General features: G+C 39.5%; 1 protein-coding gene across 1 annotated transcript; it reads left to right on the plus strand.

The window, feature by feature from the left end:
• The first annotated feature begins 423 nt into the window (after window positions 1-423).
• LOC117127364 lies at window positions 424-1,101 on the plus strand. The gene has a single exon (XM_033277503.1). The coding sequence runs from the start codon at window positions 474-476 to the stop codon at window positions 1,038-1,040; it is 567 nt and encodes a 188-aa protein (XP_033133394.1). The 5' UTR covers window positions 424-473; the 3' UTR covers window positions 1,041-1,101.
• The last annotated feature ends 13,439 nt before the right edge of the window (window positions 1,102-14,540 follow it).

Consider the following 14,540-nt stretch of genomic DNA (forward strand, 5'->3'; position numbering starts at 1 on the left):
TTCACGTCCACAACTAACTTATAATTCTATTATCCACGCTTTGGTGTCCACATCCACATTCAAATTTGTTAATATATACAATATATATATATGAAAATAGATCTTTAAAGATAGATAATTTTATATATAATTTATTGTAACAATTATTTTTGTTTAGTATATTTTAGAATTTGAGATAAAAGTAAATGAAATCATAAGGTGAAATGAGAAAAACAATAAAGTAGAATAAGAAGAGGAGAGAGATTAGTGTGATACATAAGAAATAAGAAAGTCATATGAGTCATTTTCACAAGAAAAAGTGTGTCTCAAATGTGAAGTGTCTTGTAATGTAATTAGAATGTGGGGATGAAGTTTTTACTCCAATATATTCATCTATAATAGAAGATTGCTATTCTGGACAAAAGAAACACACCGATTTGGAGAGGCGACAAAAAAGGCGATAAAGGCGATTAGAGGTTACGACCGAGAACGGCATGAGTACGGTGGATCCGCCGGGGTTACCTCCATCTCCGCGGAGTGGGGGTCGATCTCAGGAGGGTACGCAAGGTTCTGATCAAGGGGCACGACACAATCTAACCATTTTGGATCCAGATCAAATCACTGATTTGGATTCACGGAGTCTTATGATGGATGGATCGAAGGTTGCGTCACCAAGGAGGATAGATCTGGAAAGGAAGGATAAGGGACCGATTCAAGACACGATTTCTGGAGGATCTAAAGGATCATGGGTTGGAGCGGTTCAAGGGAAAAAAGTTCTGAAGAAATACGGCGTTGAGGTAACGATGAAGGATGGAATTGGTTCGGTAACGGTCCCGGAGGAGATCACGAAGGATGTTGCACCACTTTGGGATGACTTCCTTATTGGAAAATTCCTGGACACCGCTCCGCACATTGCTAAGGTCCATGCGATAGTCAATAAGGTCTGGAATCTTAATGACAAAACCCATAGGATTGATGTGTATGAGGTTAATGAAACCTCAATGAAGTTTAAGATTCCAAATCAAGCTGATCGGAACAGAATACTGAGAAGAGGGATGTGAAACCTAGCTGGGATTCCTGTGGTTCTGACGAAATGGTCACCGGTGACAGAGAAGGAGAAGCCTCTAGTGCAGTCGATTCCGATGTGGGTACATATTAAAAACGTTCCTCTCAACATGATTTTGTGGCAAGGGTTGAGTTTTGTGACGAGTCCTATTGGCAGCCCAGTCAGATTACACCCAGAGACAGCTCAATGCTTGAAGTTTGATGTAGCAAAGATTTTTGTTAATGTAGACTTGACAAGAGATCTGCCAATGAAGATGAACTTCAACATTGAGGGAAAGGAAGTGTTGATTGAGTACACCTATCCGAAGCTTCCAATGAAATGTTCTATCTGCGATTTGTGGGGTCACTCAATAAAAACCTGTAAGAATGGTAAGGAAATTCAGATAGAGAAGCAACAAGAAAGTTTGGAGGAAGGGGAAATAGTGGATAAGCAGAAGGAGATAATGAATGGTATTGACATGGTGCAAGAGTCTCCTTCAGAGGAAGTTACTGGAGGGTTGGAAGTGAATAAGAAAGTTGGTAACTCAAAGGAAGGAAGTAAAAGTATGATAAAGGTGGATGATAAGAAAGTTGAGGAAGCGGTGGAGAAGAGAAATGAATGGTCAGAAGTTACTCCAGGAAAGGCTAGCCGCTCTCCTGGTCGAAGGAAATTGGAGTTTGGGTCGGTAACCTTACTTACCAACTTTAGATTCTCTGTTTTGATGCCATTTGTTGAGCAAGAGGAGGAGGCACTTGAGCAACAAGATATAGAGGAGCAGTCTGAAGAGCAATCTGAGGAAGATATCTTAAAGGAAACTGATGAAGAGATTCCTCGTCGAATACTGCCTAGAGTATCAAAACTCAATCATCGGTACCTCAAGGTAAAGACAAGTCAGAAAGCTATGGAAGCAGATCCAAGCTATCTGAATAAAAAGAAGCCCCGACGCCAATAATATGTCTGGCTTTTACTGGAATATTAGAGGTTTCAATCAATTTTCGAAGCACAAGGTGGTTAAGGAATGGGTGAGGAAGTGTGGGTTTCAATTTGGATGTTTAATAGAGACGAGGGTAAAGGAAAACAAAGCGAAGAAGATATTGGAGAAAGTGTTTCCAGGGTGGTCTTATATAACGAATTATGATCATCACTGGTTAGGAAAAATTTGGATTACGTGGAGTCCGGGGGTGAGAGCCACTCCATGTTTTAAGAGCACTCAGCTAGTTACATGTTTGGTGTTGTTGGAGGGAATGGAGGATGAGTTTTATTGTTCTTTTGTGTATGGGTTGAACTTGGAGGAAGAAAGAAAGGAGCTATGGAGCGATCTTATGGCTCATCAAGATTCTCCCATCATTAAGAAGTCTCCGTGGATTGTTTTGGGGGATTTCAATGAGATCCTAAGTGGGTTAGAGCATTCGGTAGAGGATTCTGGTCATGATTCTCAGGGGATGAGAGAGTTTCAGGACACGGTGAAGTACTGCTCTCTTCTACACATGTCTTATCAAGGGCCTCGCTTTACCTGGTGCAATAAGAGGGAGAATGGAATTATCTGTAAGAAGCTGGATCGAACGCTAATGAATGATGAATGGTTGCGAAAGTTTCCTCAATCTTATTGTGTTTTCGAGGCGGGAGGGTGTTCTGATCACCAGAGATGCAGGGTTGTTTTCAAGACTGAACTACTGAAGCCAAAAAAGCCTTTTAAATTTGTGAATGCTCTTGTGGAAATGCCAGAGTTCCTTTCTCAAGTCAAGGGGGTTTTGGGATGACACGGAGCCTTTATTCAATTCCACCTCGGCGTTGTTCAGATTGTCTAAGAAGTTGAAGGCTCCGAAGCCAGTCTTGAAAAGCTTAAGTAGAGAGAAGGTTGGCGAGATAATAAGGAAGACGAGGGAAGCGTGTAAGACTCTTTGTGATGCTCAATCTAAGACGTTGGAAACTCCTAATAAGATGAATATTCATGATGAAGCTGTGGCTTATAGAAGATGGGTTTTTCTGTCGGCACTGGAGGAAAAGGTACTAAGTCAGAGAGCTAAGGTGCACTGGTTGAATGTGGGGGATGGGAATAATAAGAGCTTTCATAGAGCGGCTACAGTAAGGGAGGTTTGAAATTCTATCAGAGAGATTAAAAGGGTGGATGGTACAATTGCTGATAATCAAGAAGATATCAAGCAGGAGGCAGTAAATTGTTTTTTTACATTCCTAAATCATGTTCCTGAGGATTTTAGAGAGGTCAGAGTGGAGGAGTTAAATGGTCTTCTAAACTATGAGTGTATTGAGGAAGATAGGAATATGCTTATGAGAAGGGTAACTGAAGAGGAAGTGAGAAAGGTTGTTTTTTCAATGGATGCAGACAAATCTCCGGGTCCGGATGGTTACACAAGCGAGTTCTTTAAAGCTTCTTGGGGTATCACAGGATCGGATTTTGTGATTGCAGTCCAAGCTTTCTTCGATACAGGATTCCAAAGAAGAATGATGCAGTATCTATGAAAGACTACCGTCCTATCTCATGCTGTAACGTGATCTACAAAGTAATCTCCAAGCTTCTAGCCAACAGGATGAAAGGTCTGCTTCCGCTTTTCATCTCTTTGAACCAGTCTGCGTTCGTTAAAGATCGTTTGCTTATGGAAAATGTTCTCTTAGCTTCAGAATTGGTGAAGAATTATCATAATGACTCGGTCACAGAGAGATGTGCAATGAAGATCGATGTTTCCAAAGCTTTTGACTCTGTTCAATGGTCTTTTCTGTTGAAGGTTTTGGCTGCATTGAACTTCCCGGAGAAATTTATTACTTGGATTAAGAAATGCATTGAATTAGCCTCTTTCTCAGTGCAGATAAATGGAGAGTTAGCGGGGTATTTTAACAGCAAGAGAGGATTACGCCATGGCTGTGCTTTATCACCCTATCTCTTCATTGTTTGTATGCAAGTTCTCTCCAAGCTCTTTGATAAAGCTGCAGTAGAGAAGAAAATTGGCTATCACCCTTACTGCAAGGATATAAATCTGACGCATATTTGTTTTGCTGATGATGTTTTGGTGTTTTCAGACGGGAAGAAGACTTCTATTGAGGGTATATTAGCAGTCTTTCAAGAGTTTGCAAGGGTTTCTGGTCTGAACATTAGCTTGGAAAAATCAACTCTCTATTTGGCTGGAGTACAAGCAGAAGATAGTGAAGCTATAATGGAGCAATTCCCCTTTGATTCTGGGTTTTTACCGGTGAGATATTTGGGGCTTCCTTTACTCACGAAAAGAATGAATGCCCAAGACTATAGCCCGCTCTTATCGCGAATTAGAAGCCGCATTTCCTCCTGGACGACTAGACAATTATCATTTGCGGGTATGCTTCAATTGGTTGGGTCTGTTCTTTACAGTATCACCAACTGTTGGATGTCTGCCTATAGATTACCAAGCTCTTGTATCAAAGAAATCAATAGCCTCTGTTCAGCTTTTCTTTGGTCAGGACCAGCTTTGCCAACTCATAAAGCGAAGATTGGGTGGACGGATGTTTGTAAACCAAAGAATGAGGGTGGTTTGGGTTTAAAGAACTTATCTGATGCTAATCGAGTGGCCTGTTTGAAGCTCATCTGGAGGATTTTCTCAAAAAAAAAAACTCACTATGGGTTCATTGGATTTGGAAGTACCTTATTAGGAAAGGGTCATATTGGAGTGTGAATAAAAAAAGCTCTCTAGGCTCTTGGATGTGGAAGAAGCTTTTGAAGTTAAGGCCTTTGGCTAGGCAATTGTCGAGAAAGGTGATAAACAGTGGCTCAGGAACTTCTTTCTGGTTTGATTGTTGGTCACAGGCTGGGCGACTAATAGAGCTAATAGGGGAAAGATGGCCTATGGATCTTGGCATTCCCATAAATAGCTCAGTGGAGAGTGCTATTCAGCTCTATAGAGCTAAACGACATAGAGCCCCAGTTCTTCAATTGATTGATAAGGAAGTTATGAGGCTAAGGAATAAAGGTCTTAATAACCAGGAAGATCTAAGCCTTTGGAGGAGGGAGATTGGTGATTTCAAGGAGGATTTCTCAACTGCACAAACCTGGAATATCATCAGAACCCAAGCTCCAAAGGTTCCTTGGTTCAAAGGAGTTTGGTTCTCTGGTGCAACTCCTCGGCTTTCTTTCATGGTATGGATTGCTATACATGACAGATTGGCTACTGACGATCGGATAAGTAGATGGAATCCTCAGGCCATTGTTCATTGTTGGCTATGCCAAGGCCACTTTGAGAATAGAGATCATTTGTTTTTTGAATGTGGCTATTCAAAGGAGGTGTGGTGTGAACTTGTTAAGAATCTAGCAGGAAGCAGAAGGATTTATGAATGGTTAAGTGTGACCCGTGAAGTAGTGAGAGGGCTTCGGGGGAAGATGGAGACATTTCTTTATCGCTATTGTTTTCAGCTTGCTGTCTCTGCGATTTGGAGAGAGCGAAATGTAAGAAGAGTGGGGGGAGAGCATGCTCAGACGGCAGCTTGTCTCACAGCCCGCCTGGATAGGATGGTAAGGAACAGAGTTACTTCGTTGAGAAGGAAGAATGGAGGGAAGTATGAGAGAGCAATGGATGTTTGGTTTGGTAGATACCATTAGAGCACTTATGTAAAGTTTAATGTATCTTGCTTTGTTCATAGAGGAGGCAGTGTTTCTACTGTAACAATGTTTTTTTTTATTGAAATAAATTTAAAATTCTTTCAAAATTAAAAAAAATAATTAGAATGTGGGAATCCTCCTATACATTAAAAGAGAAGTCACTTTAGTGATTTCTGTTGACAAGGCATTAATATAGAGCTTCTCAGAAAAATTGTTATAATTCTATTGGTCGATATTTTTGAATTTTATTTTTTATTTATTTTAATCAATCGCTTATGTAGACAAGCCCAAAACTATTGTCGATTTCGTTAAGCCCATATATAGCTAGGGGATAATAATTATCGATTTAGTTTAGCCTTGGGCAAGATTTAGAACTAAGACAAATATTAAAAACTTTCCTTATTATTCAAACAGTAAACTTGCGCATGTTGATATCATATTAATTACATTTGCTTAGAAAATATTTTAATGTTTCTAATTAGTAGGGGTGGGCGTTCGGGTACCCGTTCGGGTTCGGATCGGGTATTTTGGATTTTCGAGTATTTCGGTATAGAGGTGTAGAACCTGTTCGGGTATTTCTGTACTTCGGGTCGGGTTCGGGTATTTTTAGTTCGGATTCGGTTATTTCAGATCGGGTTCGGATATTTAGATTTTGAAAAAAAAATATTAAAATTTTCATTTCTCAAGTTTCTTATATTTAAAAATATAACTTTCACTTAACTAATTTTTTTTTATTTTTAATAGATTGAATGGTTAATAGAATTGGACATAAAAATTAAAAACTAAAAAGACATTAATTTAGTTATTTTTTAAAAAAATTTGGATGTAACTTTTTGTTAATTTTTTAAATACAAAACTTGACATGCATTTTCGGATCGGGTTCGGGTGCCACTTCGGATATCGGGTAAAGTGTCCACCCCTACTAATTAGGTTGTTTGTTTTTAATAACTTACCTTTCTAATATGGATTACTTGTGTAAGTTGAAATTATTAAATATGCAAATAACTTATTGACAAAATTTGTTTTTAATAACTTACATTTCTAATATAGATTACTTGCGCAAGTTGAAATCATTAAATATGCAAATCACTTATTCACAATATGGATTACTTGCGCAAGTTGAAATCATTAAATATTATTGATTTAGTTTACCCTTGGGCAAGATTTAGAATTAAGTTATTTGTTAAAAACTTTCCTTATTGTTCAAACGGTAAACTTGCGCATGTTGATATCATATTTATTACATTGCTTACAAAATATTTTAATGTTTCTAATTAAGTTGTTTGTTTTTAATAACTTACCTTTCTAATATGGATTACTTGCGCAAGTTAAAATCATATCATATGCAAATCATTTTTTGACAATACACATTTAATATCTTTCTTTAAACGATTTTATTATTTATTGTGCAAAATATTGTGCGTCATTAATATGAGAAATAAATCGACTGTATATATATAGGAGACACCCAAGGTCTTAAAATACAAACATTCTCTTTTCATTCTTTAAAGTATTATTCGCAAATCTCTCCTCTCATACTATTAAGGTATTACGACGATGCTGTTTGTGTGCTAAGAAAAATGTGTTTAGACGCAAAGGCTCCTCATCTTTCATCGACTCTGCCACCCACTTTGCCTTGGAAGTTCAATAAACATGTACAGCCTAATAAAGGACTAACCCGCCAAGGCAATGGGAACTCAGAAGAGCTACGTTGTGTCATTGCTGTTATTCGACAGTATGTTTTCTTAGCATATAAATCACATTTATCTCCTCTATACTTCTATCTGTTAAAATTTTGTTATTACATGACAGTGGCGATCGAACTCCAAAACAGAAGGTGAACCTAAATGTTACAGAGGAGAAACTGTTAAACCTGATGCTGAAGTACAATGGTGAAAAGCCAAGAGCTGAGGTGCGAGAGGCACCAGCTTTTCTGTCATCCATCTTTTATCAGAACCTTGATTCATTTTATATATTTTTTTTCTTTTTGTAGACAAAACTAAAAAGTGCAGTCCAGTTGCAAGACCTATTAGATGCAACAAGAATGTTAGTTCCCCGTACAAGGTAGAACCATGAACTCAACTCTTTGTGTCTTGTCTCCAAAAAGCATGTCTGATCTATCATTTCCATGTGTTGAATACTGATAACGACAATATGGTCTTCCTTTTTTTATATGTAAACCAGGTCGTGAGAGTTATAGTGATCCAGAAGACCATGAACATGCTGAGAAGCTTCGCCAAGTTAAAGCACTTATTGAAGAGGTTCTTTAGTACTTTCTCTATTTTTTGTTGAATATAGTCCGGGGAAAGTATTACATAGTATCATTTAGTAATACTATCTTATATCATTTTTTTGTTGAATATACTATCTTACAAATAAGCTAGCATTATGCATTTTTTATTTAATTCATGAGGTCATTTTCAAAGCAGTCAAAAAACCTAGAAAATTAATAATCGAACCAGCTACCTTTTTTTATTAGACCGGATATTAGTTCCACCAATAATCGTGGTCAACTTACCAACATGGTGCATATATGTCAAATTGAAAAATCTACGTTTAAGTAACCCAACTTGTAAGGGATTTAGATTTTTTTTGTGAATCTCGTGGACTGATCTATCGCAGATTGGGGTTCATAGGTGAAGTTTCAAGAAATTGTTATAGGAGAGAGAGAGAGAGAGAGAGAGAGAGAGAGAGAGAGAGAGAGAGAGAGAGAGAAAGAGAGAGAGAGAGAGAGAGAGAGAGAGAGAGAGAGAGAGAGAGAGAGAGAGAGAGAGAGAGAGAGAGAGAGAGAGAGAGAGAGAGAGAGAGAGAGAGAGAGAGAGAGAGAGAGAGAGAGAGAGAGAGGGAGAGGAGAGGGAGAGAGGAGAGGAGAGGGAGAGGGAGAGGAGGAGAGGGAGAGAGAGAGATAGAGAGAGACTTTCTCCATGACCACATCCAATCCAAAGCAACGTAACTAGCTCTCGATCTCAGATAAAGTAACTCTACCAATTGATAGACAGTTATGATCGAGCTGTCTTGTCGGATTTTGAGAGCTAGTTACATTAGATTGGATGTTATCACATGGGAAGTCTCCAACAGATCGGTGTACATCAGTTCGCAATATGAAACCTTTAGTGAGTTAGAACCAAAACTCGATCATGGTGGGGTGTCGGCGGTGCCGGTGATGATGGGAATAACGGTGGAAACATGGTTATGCCTGGAGATTATGGTGAAGAACAAATTTTTAAAGGTATCAACCAAAGGCCTTTGTGTTAAAAAATTTCACGTCCACAACTAACTTATAATTCTATTATCCACGCTTTGGTGTCCACATCCACATTCAAATTTGTTAATATATACAATATATATATGAAAATAGATCTTTATAGATATATAATTTATTGTAACAATTATTTTTGTTTAGTATATTTTAGAATTTGAGATAAAAGTAAATGAAATCATAAGGTGAAATGAGAAAAACAATAAAGTAGAATAAGAAGAGGTTAGTGTGATACATAAGAAAGAAGAAAGTCATATGAGTCATTTTCACAAGAAAAAGTGTGTCTCAAATGTGAAGTATCTTGTAATGTAATTAGAATGTGGGGATGAAGTTTTTACTCCAATATATTCATCTATAATAGAAGATTGCTATACTGGACAAAAGAAACACACCATTTTGGAGAGGCGACAGAAAAGGCGATAAAGGCGATTAGAGGTTACGACCGAGAACGGCATGAGTACGGCGGATCCGCCGGGGTTACCTCCATCTCCGCGGAGTGGGGGTCGATCTCAGGAGGGTACGCAAGGTTCTGATCAAGGGGCACGACACAATCTAACCATTTTGGATCCAGATCAAATCACTGATTTGGATTCACGGAGTCTTATGATGGATGGATCGAAGGTTGCGTCACCAAGGAGGATAGATCTGGAAAGGAAGGATAAGGGACCGATTCAAGACACGATTTCTGTAGTATCTAAAGGATCATGGGTTGGAGCGGTTCAAGGGCAAAAAGTTCTGAAGAAATATGGCGTTGAGGTAACGATGAAGGATGGAATTGGTTCGGTAACGGTCCCGGAGGAGATCACGAAGGATGTTGCACCACTTTGGGATGACTTCCTTATTGGAAAATTCCTGGACACCGCTCCGCACATTGCTAAGGTCCATGTGATAGTCAATAAGATCTGGAATCTTAATGACAAAACCCAGAGGATTGATGTGTATGAGGTTAATGAAACCTCGATGAAGTTTAAGATTCCAAATCAAGCTGATCGGAACAGAATACTGAGAAGAGGGATGTGAAACCTAGCTGGGATTCTTGTGGTTCTGATGAAATGGTCACCGGTGACAGAGAAGGAGAAGCCTCTAGTGCAGTTGATTCCGATGTGGGTACATATTAAAAACGTTCCTCTCAACATGATTTTGTGGCAAGGGTTGAGTTTTGTGACGAGTCCTATTGGCAGCCCAGTCAGATTACACCCAGAGACAGCTCAATGCTTGAAGCTTGATGTAGCAAAGATTTTTGTTAATGTAGACTTGACAAAAGATCTGCCAATGAAGATGAACTTCAACATTGAGGGAAAGGAAGTGTTGATTGAGTACACCTATCCGAAGCTTCCAACGAAATGTTCTATCTGCGATTTGTGGGGTCACTCAGTAAAAACCTGTAAGAATGGTAAGGAAATTCAGATAGAGAAGCAACAAGAAAGTTTGGAGGAAGGGGAAATAGTGGATAAGCAGAAGGAGATAATGAATGGTATTGACATGGTGCAAGAGTCTCCTTCAGAGGAAGTTACTGGAGGGTTGAAGTGAATAAGAAAGTTGGTAACTCAAAGGAAGGAAGTAAAAGTATGATAAAAATGGATGATAAGAAAGTTGAGGAAGCGGTGGAGAAGAGAAATGAATGGCCAGAAGTTACTCCAGGAAAGGCTAGCCGCTCTCCTGGTCGAAGGAAATTGGAGTTTGGGTCGGTAACCTTACTTACCAACTTTAGATTCTCTGTTTTGATGCCATTTGTTGAGCAAGAGGAGGAGGCACTTGAGCAACAAGATATAGAGGAGCAGTCTGAAGAGCAATCTGAGGAAGATATCTTAAAGGAAACTGATGAAGAGATTCCTCGTCGAATACTGCCTAGAGAATCAAAACTCAATCATCGGTACCTCAAGGTAAAGACAAGTCAGAAAGCTATGGAAGCAGATCCAAGCTATCTGAATAAAAAGAAACCCCGACGCCAATAATATGTCTGGATTTTACTGGAATATTAGAGGTTTCAATCAATTTTCGAAGCACAAGGTGGTTAAGGAATGGGTGAGGAAGTGTGGGTTTCAATTTGGATGTTTAATAGAGACGAGGGTAAAGGAAAACAAAGCGAAGAAGATATTGGAGAAAGTGTTTCCAGGGTGGTCTTATATAACGAATTATGATCATCACCGGTTAGGAAAAAATTGGATTACGTGGAGTCCGGGGGTGAGAGTCACTCCATGTTTTAAGAGCACTCAGCTAGTTACATGTTCGGTGTTGTTGGAGGGAATGGAGGATGAGTTTTATTATTCTTTTGTGTATGGGTTGAACTTGGCGGCAGAAAGAAAGTAGCTATGGAGCGATCTTATGGCTCATCAAGATTCTCCCATCATTAAGAAGTCTCTGTGGATTGTTTTGGGGGATTTCAATGAGATCCTAAGTGGGCTAGAGCATTCGGTAGAGGATTCTGGTCATGATTCTCAGGGGATGAGAGAGTTTCAGGACACGGTGAAGTACTGCTCTCTTCTAGACATATCTTATCAAGGGCCTCGCTTTACCTGGTGCAATAAGAGGGAGAATGGAATTATCTGTAAGAAGCTGGATCGAACGCTAATGAATGATGAATGGTTGCGAAAGTTTCCTCAATCTTATTGTGTTTTCGAGGCGGGAGGGTGTTCTGATCACCAGAGATGCAGGGTTGTTTTCAAGACTGAACTACTGAAGCCAAAAAAGCCTTTTAAATTTGTGAATGCTCTTGTGGAAATGCCAGAATTCCTTTCTCAAGTTAAGGGGTTTTGGGATGACACAGAGCCTTTATTCAATTCCACCTCGGCGTTGTTCAGATTGTCTAAGAAGTTGAAGGCTCTGAAGCCAGTCTTGAAAAGCTTAAGTAGAGAGAAGGTTGGCGAGATAATAAGGAAGACGAGGGAAGCGTGTAAGACTCTTTGTGATGCTCAATCTAAGACGTTGGAAACTCCTAATCAGATGAATATTCATGATGAAGCTGTGGCTTATAGAAGATGGGTTTTTTTGTCGGCACTGGAGGAAAAGGTACTAAGTCAGAGAGCTAAGGTGCACTGGTTGAATGTGGGGGATGGGAATAATAAGAGCTTTCATAGAGCGGCTACAGTAAGGGAGGTTTGAAATTCTATCAGAGAGATTAAAAGGGTGGATGGTACAATTGCTGATAATCAAGAGGATATCAAGCAGGAGGCAGTAAATTATTTTTTTACATTCCTAAATCATGTTGCTGAGGATTTTAGAGAGGTAAGAGTGGAGGAGTTAAAGGGTCTTCTAAACTATGAGTGTATTGAGGAAGATAGAAATATGCTTATGAGAAGGGTAACTGCAGAGGAAGTGAGAAAGGTTGTTTTTTCAATGGATGCAGACAAATCTCCGGGTCCGGATGGTTACACAAGCGAGTTCTTTAAAGCTTCTTGTGGTATCACAGGATCGGATTTTGTGATTGCAGTCCAAGCTTTCTTCGATACAGGATTCCAAAGAAGAATGATGCAGTATCTATGAAAGACTACCGTCCTATCTCATGCTGTAACGTGATCTACAAAGTAATCTCCAAGCTTCTAGCCAACAGGATGAAAGGTCTGCTTCCGCTTTTCATCTCTTTGAACCAGTCTGCGTTCGTTAAAGATCGTTTGCTTATGGAAAATGTTCTCTTAGCTTCAGAATTGGTGAAGAATTATCATAATGACTCGGTCACAGAGAGATGTGCAATGAAGATCGATGTTTCCAAAGCTTTTGACTCTGTTCAATGGTCTTTTCTGTTGAAGGTTTTGGCTGCATTGAACTTCCCGGAGAAATTTATTACTTGGATTAAGAAATGCATTGAATTAGCCTCTTTCTCAGTGAAGATAAATGGAGAGTTAGCGGGGTATTTTAACAGCAAGAGAGGATTACGCCAAGGCTGTGCTTTATCACCCTATCTCTTCATTGTTTGTATGCAAGTTCTCTCCAAGCTCTTTGATAAAGCTGCAGTAGAGAAGAAAATTGGCTATCACCCTTACTGCAAGGATATAAATCTGACGCATATTTGTTTTGCTGATGATGTTCTGGTGTTTTCAGACGGGAAGAAGACTTCTATTGAGGGTATATTAGCAGTCTTTCAAGAGTTTGCAAGGGTTTCTGGTCTGAACATTAGCTTGGAAAAATCAACTCTCTATTTGGCTGGAGTACAAGCAGAAGATAGTGAAGCTATAATGGAGCAATTCCCCTTTGATTCTGGGTTTTTACCGGTGAGATATTTGGGGCTTCCTTTACTCACGAAAAGAATGAATGCCCAAGACTATAGCCCGCTCTTATCGCGAATTAGAAGCCGCATTTCCTCCTGGACGACTAGACAATTATCATTTGCGGGTATGCTTCAATTGGTTGGGTCTGTTTTTTACAGTATCACCAACTGTTGGATGTCTGCCTATAGATTACCAAGCTCTTGTATCAAAGAAATCAATAGCCTCTGTTCAGCTTTTCTTTGGTCAGGACCAGCTTTGTCAACTCATAAAGCGAAGATTGGGTGGACGGATGTTTGTAAACCAAAGAATGAGGGTGGTTTGGGTTTAAAGAACTTATCTGATGCTAATCGAGTGGCCTGTTTGAAGCTCATCTGGAGGATTTTCTCAAAAAAAAAAAACTCACTATGGGTTCATTGGATTTGGAAGTACCTTATTAGGAAAGGGTCATATTGGAGTGTGAATAAAAAAAGCTCTCTAGGCTCTTGGATGTGGAAGAAGCTTTTGAAGTTAAGGCCTTTGGCTAGGCAATTGTCGAGAAAGGTGATAAACAGTGGCTCAGGAACTTCTTTCTGGTTTGATTGTTGGTCACAGTCTGGGCGACTAATAGAGCTAACAGGGGAAAGAGGGCCTATGGATCTTGGCATTCCCATAAATAGCTCAGTGGAGAGTGCTATTCAGCTCTATAGAGCTAAACGACATAGAGCCCCAGTTCTTCAATTGATTGATAAGGAAGTTATGAGGCTAAGGAATAAAGGTCTTAATAACCAGGAAGATCTAAGCCTTTGGAGGAGGGAGAATGGTGAATTCAAGGAGGATTTCTCAACTGCACAAACCTGGAATATCATCAGAACCCAAGCTCCAAAGGTTCCTTGGTTCAAAGGAGTTTGGTTCTCTGGTGCAACTCCTCGGCTTTCTTTCATGGTATGGATTGCTATATATGACAGATTGGCTACTGACGATCGGATAAGTAGATGGAATCCTCAGGCCATTGTTCATTGTTGGCTATGCCAAGGCCACTTTGAGAATATAGATCATTTGTTTTTTGAATGTGGCTATTCAAAGAAGGTGTGGTGTGAACTTGTTAAGAATCTAGCAGGAAGCAGAAGGATTTATGAATGGTTAAGTGTGACCCGTGAAGTAGTGAGAGGGCTTCGGGGGAAGATGGAGACATTTATTTATCGCTATTGTTTTCAGCTTGCTGTCTCTGCGATTTGGAGAGAGCGAAATGTAAGAAGAGTGGGGGAGCATGCTCAGACGGCAGCTTGTCTCACAGCCCGCCTGGATAGGATGGTAAGGAACAGAGTTACTTCGTTGAGAAGGAAGAATGGAGGGAAGTATGGGAGAGCAATGGATGTTTGGTTTGGTAGATACCATTAGAGCACTTATGTAAAGTTTAATGTATCTTGCTTTGTTCATAGAGGAGGCAGTGTTTCTACTGTAACAATGTTTTTTTTGATTGAAATAAATTTA

This window comes from Brassica rapa, chromosome A08 (assembly GCF_000309985.2).
Source record: "Brassica rapa cultivar Chiifu-401-42 chromosome A08, CAAS_Brap_v3.01, whole genome shotgun sequence".
In the NCBI taxonomy this organism is placed as follows: domain Eukaryota; kingdom Viridiplantae; phylum Streptophyta; class Magnoliopsida; order Brassicales; family Brassicaceae; genus Brassica; species Brassica rapa.

Excerpts from the sequence above, each read along its gene's own strand:
- LOC117127364 (XM_033277503.1), top strand. The coding sequence starts at position 474 with ATGAGTACGGTGGATCCGCCGGGGTTACCTCCATCTCCGCGGAGTGGG.